Source organism: Euleptes europaea, chromosome 5 (genome assembly GCF_029931775.1).
Source record: "Euleptes europaea isolate rEulEur1 chromosome 5, rEulEur1.hap1, whole genome shotgun sequence".
Classification (NCBI taxonomy): Eukaryota; Metazoa; Chordata; class Lepidosauria; order Squamata; family Sphaerodactylidae; genus Euleptes; species Euleptes europaea.
The window spans coordinates 59,449,788-59,468,502 of NC_079316.1; the positions used below are offsets into that span (position 1 = coordinate 59,449,788).

Sequence of the window (18,715 nt, forward strand, 5' to 3'; positions counted from 1 at the left end):
TCACCCAGTGAATGTCTACGACAGAGGGATGACCTAGGTCTCCCAGATTCTTGTCTGAACTTCTGATCGCTACACAACACTGTCTTCTGTGGGTTGGCTGCTGTTTATTTATTTATTTATTATTTCAACTTACTACCCCGCTCTCCCTGGTCGAACAATACCATGTTGAACAACAGCAAGCAGCCAGACCTGGGTGAGTCATGCAAGATATGTGACTTGCATGGTAGGGAACAGGCCTGGCAGCAATGAGTCCTTTCTCAAAGACCAAAACCTCCCTTGAAAGGGCCTTGCCTCCTCCCACTGCTTTTACCTGACAGAAACCAAGGCTTGACAGCTGGCATTGCATAGCAATAGCCACTGAGGTTATTAAAGCTACAAACACTGCTTCTATTATTTTTATTATTATTTCTAGAGTTTTATTTAGATACACAAACAAAACACATAAACATAAAACATAAACAATCATATTCATAGTTTATGTGGAACTTATTTTTTAAATTTTCATTTTAATAGTTCACTTCTTTTTGAATTTCATTATTTTATCTTCTCAGTGTATTTTCTATTATTGAGGGGGGGAGGTTAACCATTCCCAGTGTACCTTTTTTTCTGCAAACCTGGAGCCTTTTTCAGGTTTGTAGACAAATCTGCCTTATCTATTCATAGCTCCAATCTCTGGATTTCAGTGTCCACAGATTTAGCCACATTGAGAATTAGATATATTGACACTTCGTCTTTTCCAGGGATATTTATCTTCCTCCACTGTTGTCCCATCCCTTTTAAGGACTAAGGCCTTGATTAAGTGTCTCATCGCCAGGCTTCCTCCCTCACCCAAGATTAAGCCGTACTGGCCCCTTTTCACAGCAAACACAGTGGCATTTTATGAACACTTTCCTGGGATTAAGCCCCATTGAATAGTCCTCAGTAAACCTGATTAGGATTGCACTGTGAGTCTGTGGCATTCCCTGTGGCAAGCCAGGGTAGCTATAGGTTCAGTGGAGTGGGTGGAGCGTGCAGGGCTGAAGATGGAGGAGGACATACAAATATTTCTGCCCAGTCTGTGGTCCCCATTTTTGTGGTGTTAGTACTTTGTATGCTTGGGCGTTTGCAATAAGGCGCTAGAGAGGGAAGTTGTCATTTGGATTTACCTTTAGCCTGAAGGAATTATAAGTGTACAAGAAGTACACTTATACTACAGAGCTCTGCCTTCTACTGAATCAGACCCTTGGTCCATCCAAGTCAGTATTGTCTACTCAGACCGGCAGCCGCTTTCCAGGGTCTCAGGCAGGGGTCTTTCACATCACCTATCTGCCTAGTCCCTTTAACTGGAGATGCCGGGGATTGAACCTGGGACCTGCTGCATGCCAAGCAGGTGCTCTGCCACTGAGCCACAGCCCCTCCCCTTGGGTTTTGTAGAGGGTCTATGCACTAGCATCTGTCACCACCTAGAACAGGCACATTGATGTGAAGGCTCCATGTTATTGGTGGGGAATCCTTGCTGTGAATGGTTCTTTCGGCTGCGGAACTTCCACCCTGCACAAGCATTGGCACCAGCTTCTATATGTCCCCCCTAAAGAATCCTAGATAAGTGAGATGATACAAAGCCCACTGCACTGGTGTCACCTGTGTGTGTCAAAAAAAAAATCTAGCTCTTTTATCTATGGGGAATATGCAATTAGTATTCCTAAACCATGGGTTTTGGAAGAATTTCGGTCTGCACTACGCCTAAGAGGCAGAAGAAGCAGTGTCTGGCTTTGGATACGCACCGTACAGTAGGACTACAGAGCTATGCAGTAAATGCTGATAAAAATAGGCTTCCTCCCAGAGCATTATATAATCAGAGGGAGTGATGTCATTTGTAACTGTGGAGAGTAGTCTCTGAAATTGCAGCCCTCCGCAGATGGGCAGCCACTCTCCAAGTGGGAGGAGGAGGAGGAGGAAGCCTGTCTGATTTGGTGACAAATGCAATGTGGGGTTTTATGCATTGAGGAAAGGAGATACTGACACAGTCTGGCAGGGAAAGCAATCCATCTCATCACACGCACTGGAGTCGCACACATTTTGTTCCAGGAAAAGAGAAAATGTGCATCCGTGCAGGACATTTCAGCCAGTGCAGCCTTTCTCCTCCCTGCATTCAAGGAGCACCTCCTCAGACTGTTCCTTTCTGCACAGCTGTTAAAGGCACAGGCACCTCATCTTCCTTTCCGTGTGCGCTCCCTGGTCCTGCAAGAGTCTCTATTGCGTTGCTTTCAAATAGACGCAAGCTAGTACATTTTTTTTAATTCATAGACTTGATGGGCCAGTTTTCATGGTGGAGAGCAGTTTTCTGATGAGGGGTGCAGTTGTTGCAGAGTTCTAGACAACGTGGTTTTACACAAGAGTTTAATGTGACCTACGAGTTGTACAAGCAAAGAGTTCTGTGTGTGTTAACATGTAAAATTACTTGTAGCTTGTTTGAAAATGTAAAAAAAACCAGTGTCCTTTTGTGGTGAAGGGGGCAAATTTAAATTGAGGTAGGCTTCCTGGAGTCCTCTCTTATGATTTTCCTCAGTAATTATATCATATACAAAAAAAAATTTATTTAAAAACTGGTACTTTCTGTCTCTGCAGAACTCACACTCAGAGGGCCTTACTTCAGTGTGGTGTAATGGTTAGAGGGTCGGACTAGGATCTGGGAAAACCAGGTTCAAATCCCCACTCTGTGATGGAAGCCGGCTGGGTGACCTTGGGCCAGCCACACACTCTCACAGCCTAATCAGAGGGTTGTTATGAGGATAAAATGGAGGAGAGGGAAAGGAAGCAAGCCGTTTGGGGTCCCCGCTGGGGAGAAAGGCGGGGTGTAAATTAAGTAAATAAATAAAATAATAAATAATTCTCCCCAAGTAAAGGCAAGGTGTGAGTGTGATATGTAGCCAGGTAAACCAGGAGCCCCGTGGCACAGAGTGGTAAGCTGCAGTACTGCAGTCCAAGCTCTGCTCACAACCTGAGTTTGATCCCGATGGAAGTTGGTTTCAGGTAGCTGGCTCAAGGTTGACTCAGCCTTCCATCCTTCCGAGGTCGGTAAAATGAGTACCCAGCTTGCTGGGGGTAAAGGGAAGATGACTGGGGAAGGCATTGGCAAAACACCCCGTAAACAAGGTCTGCCTAGGAAACGTCGGGATGTGACATCACCCCATGGGTCAGGAATGACCCGGTGCTTGCACAGAGGACTGCCTTTACCTTTTTACTTAAATGAGGCTACTTTGCTTATCTGTTTATATGAGTAAAAACGAGAAAGCTGCAGTAATTGGGGTCATGTGACTGCTGGTGGCTACTTCAGAAAGAAAGATAGCTGGGGCTGCCAACAGCCCGGAGAAAAAAATGTTCCACTCCTTTAGTGGAGATTTAATGGGATGTTATTTACCAGATGATGTTGTTTAGCTCCCTGCAATGAAAAACCTTCAGCTGCCTATTTTCACAATTTTAGCCTCTATTAAAGGGGCAGAACTTTTTTCTGCAGGCTGTTGGCAGCCCTAATAGCAAAAGAGAATTTCCCACCTTCCCTCACCCATCTGTCTTCTACCAGGACTGCTTTCATTCCATACAATATGCTTTAACCTAAAACTAGGTTTTACGTTGTTGCTAAAGTTGTTGCTATTCGGGCAATAGCTGAAGTGATGGAGGATCCTCACCTCGGTAGATATGGTACTTTTGAAATAATTTACCTGCTAGATTTTCCCCTCACAGAGAAGGACATTTTCCACTGTGATCAAGAATCACTTCCCATTCTGTTTACTGACAATACTGGAAGTAATAGCACTATGTGATAAGAGCAGGAATATCTCCTAATGGTAAATTGTAATACATGTATGAATGGTGCCAGTGCTATAACTGCTTGAATTTGGGGGGGGGGGATATGGTAACCACAGCAAGAAGTTTAGTTTGACAACCAGAGCTGTGCTTTCCAGCATTCTCCAGAACATGGAGAAATAGTAGTGCAGAGACCATCCACATGCCACGGAGATTGTCCTTCTGTTTTGCACAAGAACAAAACAAACACAAAAAACACAGCAAATCAGTTTCTAGAAAAATAGGATCATAATGAAGGCAGAATGGGAGTGCATTGATGACAATGTCATTTGGACCACCATTATAGGTGCATGTACCAAGGATAGTAATTGCTCTGCACTTGGCTAGTGTGGGGGCACTCTGACAGTGAGACTTGGGGGTAAATTAGCAATGCTATCCCGTATTTAGAGGTGCTTTTTCTTCTTCTGTTTTTCACACTGTGTCACTACATAAAATGATGTTTGGTCCCCTTGCCTGACACTTGGACTGCCTTTGGGGGTTGTGTTGAACAAGAGCTCCTGTAGTCAGGCAAGAGCCCTTCAGACTCAGGAGAAGCATTTGAGTTGCAAGTGTGTACACATCCCGATTACATATAAGGATTGGGCGGAGACACTAGTAACTGGGCCAGAAGGGTTCAGCTGAACAGTTCATCCCATTTTGCTTGCTTTCTTTGTGATATCAAGCTGAACATGGCCCACACCCATCCTGCTCAGTTCCCGGGGTGCCTGAAAGAAGCTCGGTGTACTCTGTGTGCCCATTTTAGTGATGTTCTAGGAAACAGCTATGTAGTGGACACTGATGCAGGAAGGCTGGGGCTTTCCAAAAGAGTGGTTACCAAAAAACAGTGGCAGAACCTTCCTTCAGGCACAATTTACCAGCTTCAGCCTCTGGCCTAGATGGAAAGTTCAGCTGTCACTGAACACCTGACCATCCATCAGACCACCCCTTACCCTCCTTCAACATCCACTGGTTTGTCCTCTTCCACTGTTTGGAAGTCACTGGCTGAAGGACAATGGCTGCCTACAGTACATTAGAGCAAAACCACATATGATGTATAGTTCCACAGCCCTTTTAGTGAAAACAGAATGCAACTTCTGGAATGCTATTTTAAGAGGGTCTCATTTTTTTCTTTCCACCTGCCCCCACTCTCCTGCAAACCCCCCACCATTCCTAAGCAGCTTTTATCTGGTGGGGAAACCACTGTGGAGAACTTGGGCTGTTGGTGGTGGCAGTTTTCACTGGGAAAGGGGCACTGAAGGATAGGGTTAAAAGGCTTTTCCAAGAATAGATTTTGCATGAATTACAAATTGCAGGTGATGGATTTACCACTTTGCCACCTCCCAAGGCCTCCTGCCTGGAAAACCCTAGGGGTCACCATAAGTCAGCTGTGAGTTGGCGGCAAAAAAAGAAGAAGCTCTGTCTGTTCTGTTCAGTGTATATCATCATCAGTTTCACAGTGATACAGGGAAACTTGCCTCTGTGTTTAACAATTAACACCTGGTTGGCCACTGTGTAAACAGACAGCTGGACTTGATGGGCCTTGGTCTGATCCAGCATGGCTTTTCTTATGTTCTTAATTATGGGACTACTCATTTGTTTTATACTTTATTTATTACCCTTTAATCTCACCCTTCCTCCAAAGAGCACCGGGCAGCAGTTTTCTCTCCTGTACTGTATCTTCTCAACAGCCCTGTGGGTTAGGCTGAGAGAGTGAGTGGCTGGCCCAGGTCACCCAGTTAGCTTTATGGATGGATTTGAAGACAGTTCTCTGTGGTCCTGATCTGACATCAAACTAGTACATTACAGTGGCTCAGTATAATTAAACGGTGGTCTCCGTGAGTCCCATGACGGCCTGTTCATTCTGGTGAATGAGTCGCTAGCCACTTCAGAACTTGCTTTGTTAAGGTAGCACCCTGACTTGGGATTGGAGGTGGGTTTTGAGTTAGAAAGCCCTTTGTGAGGCGTTCGCCCAGTGCACCTGTTGCTAGGGCAGACACCATTAATTGTCTTGCTCTCTAAAGACATCAGTTGTCAATTTTCTTACCTTTTCTGAGTTGGGAGGCCCTTTTGACAGGATGTGGATTAGCTGTCATTGTTTTAGGAAAGACGCTGAAGTCACAGCAGGAGTTAAAGACACATAGTTAGCTTTCCAGATTTTAAGTGTGGTTTTTTTTTAACTTAAAAAGAATAGTGCATTAAAAAAATCAAACAAAGGCATTCCTGTGCAAAGTCCTTGTTTGCCAAGTCGGAGAGCCTTGAGGCTGTTTTTCCAAGTGAATTACAGGGCTTTTGTCAAGGGAGGTTTAGAATGCAAACTCTGACGGGCTGTCCTCTCTAGTGGGTGCTGCTCTTCTTCTGACAGTTCATCAGCCAAACCCCTGACCCCACCACCCTTAATCATCCTTGCTTGTCAGTGATATAATTGCATGATTACCCACTCCTCGCCCCCCTCCCCACCCCGGGCTCCTTTCAGATGACTAACAATGGTGGATTTGAAATACAAGATGTAAATAAAGCACCCAGACAAATTTTTCGGCCTCCAGTGGGCTTGAGCTCACGCTCTCCTCCTTTGTCTGCGAACATGACTGATGAAGGCGTTCAGGGACAGGATGCCTTCCGTGCCAACGGAGAGGCTGACGTCATTGTGTTATCGATCTGGGGATTTCAGTTGCACTGGCGGGTTGTACACAAACGAATAGCTAGCAACTTTTTATTAGTCAGTTTAGATCGGAAGACCACTGCCAACCGTTGCAGAGCAGAAGAATTCTCAAGAAGTAATTTGGCATGAGTTCTGAGATTAGCTATCATTACTGGGGTGGGTGGGAAATGTATTGGTGTCATGCTGTGCACACCAGCCTGCTTCCTGTTGTAGGCTTCTGTGCACTGCAACCTAGCTGACATTGTTCCGTGAAACCCCACAAACATTGATGGTATCCAATAAATAAAATATCATTTAAAATCCACCTTGTAATTATTTGTTAATTTTGTCGGTGGCTTGTCGGTGTCGCGATTTAATTGTAATTATCTTGTTTGTATTTGGGGTCTAAAATATGAGATGTTATCGATTCGTTTACCATTTATAGTTTGCTGTAAACGTTTAAACATTTTCCAAGGGTTGGAAAACTGGCAAAGAGTTACTTGTGCACTCTAGGACCATCTTTGCCCGTGGAACCTGCATTTTCCCATGCTGGTTAATCATCTGGGCACTAGGCTGACACTTAAGCATGTTAAAATGGTATTCTTTCTTAAAAATCAGTAGCTGAGCTGATAATACATAAGAATAGGTATGTGGGCTAGATTGTGAACTTGTTAATAGTTAAACATTTACATGATAAAAATGTCAATAATTTAAATGATGGCTTTATTAAACAAAATGTACATCTCTAGTGTTTATCATCACAGAAGAAGAGGTTCATGTTTTTAAGCTATGTGCATTTGGGTAACATGCTAGCGGTATAAATGAAGACCCTTTGATCAAAACACATTTGATTTTATAATTTTTAAATGCCTTTATGTTTTAATTATTTAAATAGGTGAGATTGTAAATCTGAATATTCTATTTATGATTTATAATCAGGTGGTTATTTTCTTATATCCAGTTGATTGTTTGTAATCTACTTCCTCAACTCTCATTTTAATGTTTGCTTTGCTAGGTTGACAATGATTTTCCATCTTTTTCATTTACTATAGATTTTGAACGGGGTGAAAATGGAGATAAAAGTGGACATGTTTGCCACGGATGATGCTGGAATAATTAGTCCTATTTAAAGGTAGCAAATGGCTACCTTTTCATTCTCATGTTAAACTTTTTTGTTGTTTAGATTTAAGCCTGCACCTTAGTCTGTGTCTGGCCGTGAGTGGAAAATCAAGCGAGTAAGCTGATTCCAGACAATATCAAAGTAAAGCCCCCTCTAGTCACTGAGTTTGTGGTAATACCTGTTCACCCACTCTGTTTGATGAGAAGGCTATGACCCTTTCTTTCTAGGGCCAAACTAGACATAATGGCGTCTCTGTGGCTGCTACAAGGACGCCGTTGCCATTTTAAAGCCGTTTAAAAATGCAGGAAGGGCCCATTCCTGATTGGGCCAGCAGTTCAACAGGCTGAGGTACTCTTGATCCCCCCACCTGTGCCTCATTAAGTGCTGAAATGGCTGCACCCCCATGGCTGTTTCAGCACTTGAAAAGGCATGGAGGGGGGAACAAGAGTGCCATGGTGTGGGCCTCTTCAGGACTGGGCGCTTGCGTCATTCTTAAATTACTTTAAAATGGAAGCAGTGTTTTCATGGTGGCCACAAGGATGCCATCACGTCTAGTATGGCCCTGAGGGTAGGCTGACAACCAGTGTTTTGCTGTCAGCGTGAAGGCTGAATTAGTCTGTGTTGTATGAGTTGTCTAGAAACTCCAGCTGGCCCAAAATACAGTAGCTGGTCTCCTGACAGGGATAGGTTGCTGGAAGTACATGATCTGGCATTTGTCAGTAGATTTTTTTTTGTTTTCTGATCCCTCCTAAAAACCCTGATTTTGGTGTCTACCTAATAGGTCTTTGGACCACTCTTATATTGTATGAAATCTCAGATTTGACAGGGATTACCCTCTTTGCCATCCACTTGTTGGATTTGTACAGGGAAGGTCACGTTGCAGAATTTTTGATAGCTGTTGCATTCTGTTTCTTCCCCTGGAGAACGGCAAAGCCCCAATCCTTATCTTTCAGAAGTGTGCAAGACTTCTTATTTACACAGGTATTCACTGATTGGAACTAAGCTGATTGAGGGCAGTCTTGTTAGCAATTGCCATTGATATCTGGTATTTTTTTATTGATTTGATAGGATTGCAGGCCTTGTGTCCTCGTGATGAACTAGGTTTTTGTGTAAATACGTTCCAGCTTAACCCCCCCACCCCCAAGGCAGGTGTATTTGGGATTTTTGACAAATCTGGTATGTGTGCTAACATTCATCAGGAGCTTGACTTATGGATCCGATGCTATCCAGTGGATAGAAAGTTGTAGCTACGTCCAAAAGCCCTTGGTTCAAGTTCCTCCAGTGCCACAGACCCCACTGCGTGAGTTTGGAACCGCGCCTATCTCTTGGCTGAAGTTCCTTACCTGTGAAATAATGACCACAGGTGGTTAAGAACACAGAAACTATACAGCATGTTAGAAAGTATAAGTGCTTTACCAAGTTAGTTATTGTAGCAAAAGGTTCAGTCTTGTCTAGCTAGAATTGGATCAAGAACAAAAGGCCAGTTTATTCATGCGTGTACATTTCTTGGTTCAGTGGGGGCGGGGGGTAGCTGAATTTGTGAATTGCTGCCATTGAAATGTGTTGGGTGATGAGGTGATGTTAGATAATAAGAAAGCTCTGGCCTGTGGTGCTGGCTGTTTCACACAGGAAAAGACATCACTTGATCTCATTGCTGATGTGCGCATACCAGCATGTGAGAATGCCCATGCCTGCCCATTCAAGTCCTTTTCTGTGGATCTCAGAATCTTGCTCTGGGTGGGCAAGCTGTTCATTGTTGAGGGCTATCATCAGAAAAATATCTTTGGAGAGGAATTGTGGAAGGAAATTTGCATATTATGATACATGCAATTAACACAATTTGCATACACATTGAAACAGCCAGGACACAGCTGGTGTACTTCTTGTGCTCAGTGTGTGATATTTATCATGCAGTATTCTCATACAAGCTCCTTGTTGATCCATAATAGGAAACCTCTTGAATAGGTTCTCTAAAAACAGTGACTGGATGTTGAAAACATTACAAGAGGTGGGGAGGAGGGGAAAATAATGTGGTGTTCTAGCATGTGGCCACTATGTTTATCTTTGTCATTATGGGCTGTGTGTAAGCTGAGATTTTCTTCATTATGCCAAGAGTTTATATGATGGATGTCGCTTAATCCTTGCCAAACAGATAATCACATTTGTGAAATTAGTTTGTTACATGTATATTCCACTTTTCAGCCAGATTGGCTCCCAAAGCGTCTTACAAAGGTTCTACTAGGGAAAATATATAGACTGTTATTATAGTATGATACTGAAACAGAGCAAGTTAAAGACTGTGTGATAAAATGGATGCAAAATAAAGGAGAAAGTATACACATGAGTCAATGGAAAAACCTTTGGACTAAGGAAATAAAGTTTACTGAATGTCAAGTTTTAAGAGAAAACGGATATAAAATGTTTTTAGATGGTACATCACACCTAAAGATATTGCAAAAGCCAACATGGACTTTAATGGCAAATGTTAGAAATGTGAAAATACAGATGCAACATTTTATCATATGTGGTGGACATGTAAGAAAGCAAGGAAATATTGGATAATGATACATGACAAAAGGCAAAAGATTATAAAAATTAAGTTTGTGATGGACTCAAAAAGTATGTTATTAAATATTTTACCAAGCAATATGTCAAAAACACATTATGAACTATTTCAGTATATGATGGTGGTGGCAAGAGTGGTATATGCAGCAAAATGGAAAGCAGAGAAATGCCCAGATTTAGATGAATGGATTGAAAAACTAACAGAGTATGCAACTATGGCAAAACTGACATCTTTTATACCTAATAGGCCAATCTCAGAATCTCAAATTATATAACTAGAAATTTGGAACAAAACTTAATTAAATTTAGATAAAATGAAAGAGATTTAGGCAATAAGTAATAAATGTGTTCATAGATATGAAAAATATATGTGGTAAACAAAGAGCAATGTAATTCAATGAAGCTGACAACAGAGTTGTAATTTTGAATGGCAAGCTTCACATATATTGTTATATTGTTTTAATGCTTGTTTTTGTTAAAAATTAAAAAAATATTCAAAACAAAACAAAAATTCAAATGGATAATGATAGATAGTTTAAACAATGGCTGCTATTGACAGGCACTTCCCTCTCAGATAATTTTCATTTCTGAATCTTATACCAGGCCAGATAGCCTGATAACTGTGAGGGAGATGGTGGGTTAACTTTTCCCACAGTGTCTGGGGCAGATCACTCAATTAATTCCTGTGAATATGTCTTGCTAAACATAGTGCTCTCTTGGCAAACCTGAAACACTGTAATTTTAGGAAAGGATGTTGCTTTGGTTCTCCATGTGAGCTTGTGTCAAAACAATTGCTTAGATCCACGTTGTCCTGGTGTCCTTTCACTCGCCTTTACCCTGTGTTGTTCTTCTGTAGTCTGAAACTTTGAGCAAAGCTAATCAGCAGGAACTGAATCCTCTGAAGCACCTTGTATACAAGTGGCCTTATAAAGTTTTATGTATACGTTTTACCCTGTGTTTCCTAGTAAAAGTGCAGCAGGCCTTCAGCCCTTCTTATATTTCCTTCTATTATATTTCATTAAAGAGCATCCATCTAATCACAGTGATTCCCAGAAGATGGCAGTTGGCAGATCGACAGGCAGATTTGATTGCCATTGCCAACTGCAATTATGGGGCCATGAGGCATGGGTGAAGGGACTGCTGGGAGCATAGGGACCCCAAAATGTAGCAAGGAGAGGGTGGAGGAAGTGTCATTAGCAAAGTTAGAAACAGGATTGCAGTGAGGAAAGGTAGTTCTCTGCTTTGAATCCCCAAAATGACCCAGAGCGAGGCCCAGCTTTCTTAGTGGTTTACTTGTCAAATGCTTTGCTGATATCACAGATGTTCCTGTGTGTGTGTGGTTAGAAAGGAGGGGCGCTTGGGGAAGCCACTGTGCTAAATATGTGTATGACTTGGCTTTTGCTTAAGTTGGCAACACATGTACCAGTTTGGAAACGTTAAACTGGAGTCCCTTGGCACCTTAAAGACTAACAATTTTTCCCCAGTATGAGTTTCTGTATGTTGTATTCATGGAGATGTATTTATGCATCTGACTCTCAAACGTTTATGCTACAACAACCTTTGTAAGTCTTTCAGGTGCCATTGGACTTCTGTTTAATTTTGCTGGAATAGACTAACACAGCTACCCCTCTGGAATTATTCGTTTGGAAAAGTTAATCGGTATCGGATCTTGTGGCACAGTAGATGGCTACAACCTCTCCCTCCCCAAGCCTTCAAGACCAAGACAGTGGATAGCAAGGGCACCTGTACTTTGTATCTCCTTCTGCAAGTTCATCTGATTGAGGAAAGCATCAGGATCGTAGCAAAGAAATACAGTTCACGTCAGAAGTTTGACACAGAAGAGTCATGCTGTTGAGTGTCAGGCATTGGTATGCTGAAGCACCAAGGTTGCTGCAATTCCCAAGGGAACTGGATAGCACCGTAGGAGTGGGGAAGGTCTGTGTCAGTGCAAAAATACAGCCTTGCTTCTAACCGTGTTTCTCCTCATTGCAGACGAGCTCACCTCCGCCTGTGTCTAGAACGTTTAAAAGTTCTGATACCACTAGGACCAGACTGCACCAGACACACAACCCTTGGGCTCCTCAACAAAGCCAAAGCACATATCAAGGTAAGAGTTGCATCGGCTGCTGCTTTTCCAGCATCATCCAATATGCTCGATTTTGTAATCAGACCACGATCCAGCAGGTATATCTGAGCTAGGGAAGGGTAGTGCTGTTCCAGGGTTTTATCGCAGGACATTGATTTAAATGAGAGCTGTATGTTCCATGTGGCTGTATCCTTCATGACACTCCTCGTGGGTGGTGTGTTTTATACTCTCTCTTTCTCAAATGTATCTGGTATATAGCAGTAACAGTGAGATACCTTTGTTCTCATTTTGAGCCGTAAATAAGTTGAAAGCGGGTGGTAAACAAGATATAGCTCCAATCCGAAGCATGCTGCACTTGGATCTGTCAACCTGAAGATTGAGGAGTCTTTTGAATTAATTTGGCTGGAACTGGCTAGAGGGTTCAGTGTGGATGTGAAGGACTCTGGTTCAAGTACTTGTTCAGCCTGAAGTGCCTGGTTGAGTTTCAGCAAGACACTCTGTGTCTCATCCTGACCAGGCTCATATGGTGGTGGAACAAAACCAATGAAAATGTGTTTCTTATGAATGTGTAAATACCATTAAAACAACCTTTGTCCAAATTTGGCTTTATAGTCTTTGAAAATGAAGGTTTAAAAAAATTGTGATGTTGGGAGGGATCAAAAAGTCCCTCAAGTCAAACTCCCAGAAGCAAAGCAGGACCGGTCAAATATCAACCCACACGATCCAGTCCACACACTGTGCCATAACTGGCCACACATCCCATGCCAATTAAGTACAGTGCTCAGACGCCCCCCAGTTTTGTTCTTTTCATCTCCAGCCCAAATCCAGACACACATTTGCCATAAGCAAGGAGCCAGGAGCTGCGGATAACCAGAGTAAGTGAGTGAGTCAGGTCACTTGCTACATGGAAAGGCCACTGAGTTGCTATGTGTGGTGCAAATGTGTGTTAAATCTATGCAAACTGTAAAGACTTTGTAGAATGTACTGAAGCGGGGCAAAACACACACCTAATAGCAGATAAGAAAACAAATAGCCATCCTGTGTTAACATAACACGGTAGGTGCCCCTGCCTGCAGCTTCCCAGCTCCTCTCCTGATGGTTCACTTTCACAAAGGGTAGTGCCAGGCTCACAGAGATCAGGCTGTGCTTCAACACAGTGGAACAGTTCGGGCTTAGCAAGGGAGGGGAACCCTGCTTGCTTAAATGGATGGCATTAGCCTGAGATGACTCCGAAGAGTTATGCAACGCGCCAGCCATCAGGAAACCCCGTGTATTGGCCCAGTAAGATTTCCTAGCTGCAATCAAAGGAGTCTGCAGTGGATTACATAAACTGTTATTCAAATGGCCAACTGCTTTGAAAAAAATACTTAATAAACCATCGAAGGCTATGCCAACCACCACATTTAAACAGAGGGGAACGTATTAAAAGCAATCTGATCAAGGCCTGGCTGTTTCTGAGTTAGGGGATCCAGATCCACTGGTGGAGGGGATCTGTTAACACTTCCCTTGTGAATTATGCCTGATGTTCAGACTCGCCTTGATTTTGTTATCAACCCAAATCCAGACTGAGATGCACTTCAGCGCTTGGTGCCAGTGGCGAACTGGTCTAGTGCCACCAGAGAGCAGAAATTCGTTTCAGATGTTAGCAAGAGGGAAGGAAAGAAGCAGAAAACAGCTGGGCAAGGGATGCAAATTAATAAGTGCTGGGTTGTCTTTTTGTCATGGCAGAAACTTGAAGAGGCTGACAGGAGAAGCCAGCATCAGCTTGATAACTTGGAAAGAGAGCAAAGGTTCTTAAAGCGAAGACTGGAGCAGTTGCAGGGCTCTCCGGAGATAGAACGAATACGAATGGACAGCACTGGATCTACCATTTCCTCAGATCGCTCTGATTCAGAGCGGGGTGAGTATTTTACCTGTAGCTTTAACTTTGTGGCCATTATAGCACTCGGACAAGGATGCAAAGCATGGAGTTTTTGCTTCTCTTGGTTGCTTCATCCTTTAATAGCTTTATGTTGGTTCAACAGGTAAGAGGACTTGGCTCCCCCACCATCTGGTTATTGTCTATTCTGTGCCTTTTCCCCTTAAACAACTTCACACATGGTTCCAGATACCAATTTTAACCCATGGAGCTATACGAGATCCAGTGCTATCTTTTTCTTTTTTTATGTTTTATTCCCATGTTCTACTTTTTTAATGATTAAATGTACTGGACCATTCAAAGATGTGATCTTCCCACCTGCTTTCAAAGGTAGTATAGTCCTGGACTGTGCCATGTGTTTTTTCTGAGCCTTTGACCCAGCACTCTTAATTCCAAAGATACATACCTCAGTCTATCCAAATGCCTTCTTTCATCTCTTCATCCATCCTTCTAATTTGTGATAAGAACATGAACTGAGCAAGTTAAGCAAGGGTATCCAGGTGACCTCCATTATTCATTCACAGCGCAGAATTATGTGATCACCCCTCCAATGGCAATTCTGTCAATGGAATTTCTCCCTCCCCCACCACTATAGCCCACTGAACTCCCCAAAAATTCTGCTCTTGGGGGACACAGGATCTACTGAAACAGAGTAGAGAATTAAATTGGAGGACTGTAGTGAGAAGGGAAATCAGTGACAATTGCTCCCCTTCCACAGGCGGAAACTGGCCTTTGGATTCGACTACTATATTATAATTAACATTTCTTCCCTGGTGTGCGACAAAGCTCCTCCATATAGTTAAAGAATGGGAGGGGGGATATCTCTTTTCTGGGTAGCGTGACTTCAAACTGTATTGGTAACTAATCCATGATCAGGTTATACCAGTGTTCTATCTGCAGCTCGTTAAAACCAAGAGCCTTCTAACTGAAACGATTGCAACTATAAACTGTGTTTCTCTATTTTTTTTTGCTCTGGTAACCTTGCCAATAATTAAATGCAAGTCCCAAAGTCTGCTAAACTGGGAACCCGTGTTATTTGGTACACCCCAAAATGTGTCGTCATTCCTTCAGAGCACTGATATGACAAGGCTGGGGGTTTTTTACCCTTCCTTGCCTTGGTGTGCTCATAGCAGACTGTCCCCCAAAAAATCTTATGACCTGACCATTATCAGTGCCCTTAAATGAACAGTGACCTTGCACTGGCACTAACCTAAGTGTGTCTCCTCCTTTTGCAGAAGAAATCGAGGTGGATGTGGAAAGCACAGAGTTCTCCCATGGAGATGTGGATGATATCAGCACAACCAGTACGAGTGACATTGATGACCACAGCAGTTTGCAGAGTGTTGGGAGTGACGAGGGTTACTCCAGCGCTAGCGTCAAGCTCTCCTTCACTTCCTAGAGCATGGTGCTGGGGCAGAGCTGATGATCTCTTTGGGGCAATTGAAGTTCTCGCGGCAGGGCTTTAGATACAGTGTTTTTCTTCTCCAAACCACACATCAACAGCTAAGCTTGGAAAGATGCAACTCTAGAACAGCTCCATGGGCCAACAGGAGGGTGGGAAATCCAAAAGGGAATCAACCACTCTCCAAAACTGTCATAGCCCCAAATCCCGACTTAGCGCTGAATCCATAGCTATTTTGAAGTCTTGAGACGTCACTCCAGTAGTCTTCAGTTGGACTGAGTTGGCTTCAGCTGGACTGCCAATGTATAGTGGAAGGTTTTGCTCAGAGATTATTTGATTGGAAAGAGGGTCTTGGTGATTCAGGCTCTGATTCTTTCATAATTTGTCACATTTCCTGAAAAGTGACCATTTTTCGCCCCTTCCCCATATCCAGACTTAACAAACTTGTTAAGACCCTTTGTGGTGCTATTAAAACAAAAGTCTGTCCAATATATATGGTAATAATTTAGCGTACATGGGATATCCATGTATATGTCCCAAGCTGTGGGATGAAGTAGCTAAGGTGAGTTTTTTGGATAGCCTCTCCCAATGAGTTTGCACAATATTCTGAACTACAAATCTCCCTTTTTCAGGCTTCTGAAAATTCCAGCACTCAGCTTAAAGCAGATTTTCCCCCTTAACTTAAAAAAGAGAACTGTGAAGTTGGCCAGTTTGTGTACTCTCACCAGCAGAAGCTAGTCCAATCACTGCTTTCTACCCACTGGGTTTCTCTAGCCAGCTTTGATCGTTACCTGAGAATAATAACAGTAATAGTGAGAAGCTCCGCTCATGCCCTGTGAAAGAGAGGTGCTGCAAATCTGGAAGTAGTTCCCATTCAGCTCAACTTTCCACTGGACATTGTTTCGAGGCAAGAGCTTGTTGCTACAGGGTTTAGCACGAGGGTGTCAAGCTGTAATTTACCAGCACACAGTGCAAACTGCTCTCTGGATTCAGTGGCTGCCGAAGTAACTCCTGATATAGAGTGTGATGCTGCCATCACAGAGAGCAAAAGGCAGACAGACGAGCTGGTGAAAGGAACGATGTTCAGGAAAGGCACAGCCTCTGTTCTGAGCCACAATGACCTTTTTTTTCTTTTCTTTTGCAGATTATTTTGATAAATGTTTATAAAAGTGTTCAGGTGACAGAACCTACATGCAACAATGTCTTTTTAGAACTCATAGGCGTGATTCTGCAAATGTCTTTTATAAATTAACACCGAAGGAAAGGGGCCTGTTTTTTCCTGCTGCCAGGCACAAAAGGGACAGGAACTCTCCTTGGGTTTTATGGCTGTTCCTTTGGTTTCCTTTTTGGAATCCCTTTGCAAACTTTGCCACCTGGATCCTTATCCTAGTCACAGATCCATAGTTAACATAGCACACCTCTCACTAGCAACAGTCTGCCCGCATGGTTCTCCAGGGAAGGTTCACACCTGTGCGGAAACCGTTGCTCTTAACAAAATAATATTGTATCCAATGTTTTATTTTTATTTTTTTGAGATCAGCTTTCTAACCTGCACTTTGAGGTCTTCTTTGCTTTTCTTTAAAGCTTTTTATCCACAAGGATTCTTATCGTTCCTTTATCGTTTTAAACTTTGCTCCTTTTTTTTAAAGGAGACCTCATTTATGACACTTGTTTGACTTTGTTCACCTTTTAAGTAATCCGCCGACCCCTAATTACTGAAGAAAAAGAGAAAAAAAAGAAAAAAATGCTTTATAATACTTATAACTTATTGCTGATTATAATTAATGGGTTGTTAATTGCAGTCCTGTAGATTTAATTTTATTATTTTTAGATAGGGCTGGGCAACAACAAAAAGAAAAAAAAACTTTAAAAACACACACAAGGTAATCCCATTTAGCAGTGCAGTGGAATTGTGTTTAAATGTTAGCAATGGTTCTGCTTAATAGTAGCACTTTAACACCATTAAACATTTCTGTATCTGAAATGCACTGTGTTCTGCCATCTTGGTCACTCATCAAACTTATAATACCCATGTTTGTTGTGCCGGGAAGTTTTTTTTTTTTTTAAATATATATATATATATATATATATATATATATATATATATATATATATATATATATATATATATATATATATATATAAAAATCTGTTGGCCATGTGATTAGATGACCCCAAATGACTTAATCGTGTAGATTTTGTCTTAATACAGATATGCTGTGTGTATTTAAACCCATGTTATTCATTCACTCCAGAGCTATTATTCTGTCATATAATATACCAGACACAAATTTTAGGACTTCTGTCATGAAATAGAAACATAATGCCACAGGGTTATAGTGTGTTTATAGCAGGGGGTTTAATTTTTTTCCTGTTTATTAAAGCGTGGATCCAGTTGTTTATCATTATCAATTGATCTCCCCTATGTGACTATATAACACTCTGGTTTACTGCACGTGGTAATCTCTCCCTCTAGTGGCTGGAATAAGAACCCACTAGTTGTAGTTAAGAAGGGAGACAAACATTCAGCTGAATCAGTAAGAGTGACTTTCTAGAACAGTGATGGCGAACCTTTTAGAGACTGAGTGCCCAAACTGCAACCCAAAACCCTCTTATATATCGCAAAGTGCCAACACGGCAATTTAACCTGAAGAATCTCCCTGAAGGAACCATGCAAAATAACAGTAGCGGGTTAGCTATGCACATGCTAATGGCTATGCAAACAGGAACAAAGGAGCAGGCGAGTGGGAGGGGTGGAGTTTCTCCTTTTGCTTCGAGACCGTGAATAGGCAGTTTTAAATTCGCATTTTAAAAAAGAGCTTTTAGCGAATATCAAAACTGACCATGCATAAATGGCCAGGGTATCTGTTGTGGGGAGGGGAAGGTGATTGAAAGCCGGTTTGATTCTTCCTTAAGTGGTAGAGAAAGTCGGCATATAAAAACCAACTCTTCTTCAAAGTGAAACTTGACATTTGTAACTGAACCATCAGGAAAAGAGGTAAATGATTGGGGGAGAGACACCTGGCAACCCTAAGGCAAATATATGAAGCAAAACCTGCTCTATATTCAGAGGGTTCCATCTGAAAAAAAACTCTGCAGGGGGGCTTATTGTTGAGTTCTGAGGATCTGGATGGGGAAAATGTGCATCTGAATGGCAATTC

At 42.4% G+C, this 18,715-nt stretch overlaps 1 protein-coding gene across 3 annotated transcripts in view; it reads left to right on the forward strand.

The window, feature by feature from the left end:
* MXI1 (MAX interactor 1, dimerization protein) overlaps window positions 1-16,043 on the forward strand; it is a 75,065-nt gene extending 59,022 nt beyond the window's left edge. For all 3 annotated transcript variants that reach the window (XM_056850087.1, XM_056850089.1, XM_056850088.1), the window contains exons 4-6: window positions 12,141-12,255; window positions 13,963-14,134; window positions 15,388-16,043. In XM_056850087.1, the coding sequence (XP_056706065.1) occupies window positions 12,141-12,255; window positions 13,963-14,134; window positions 15,388-15,551 (451 nt within the window). In that variant the 3' untranslated portion in view covers window positions 15,552-16,043. The remainder of the gene's footprint in view (window positions 1-12,140; window positions 12,256-13,962; window positions 14,135-15,387) is intronic.
* The last annotated feature ends 2,672 nt before the right edge of the window (window positions 16,044-18,715 follow it).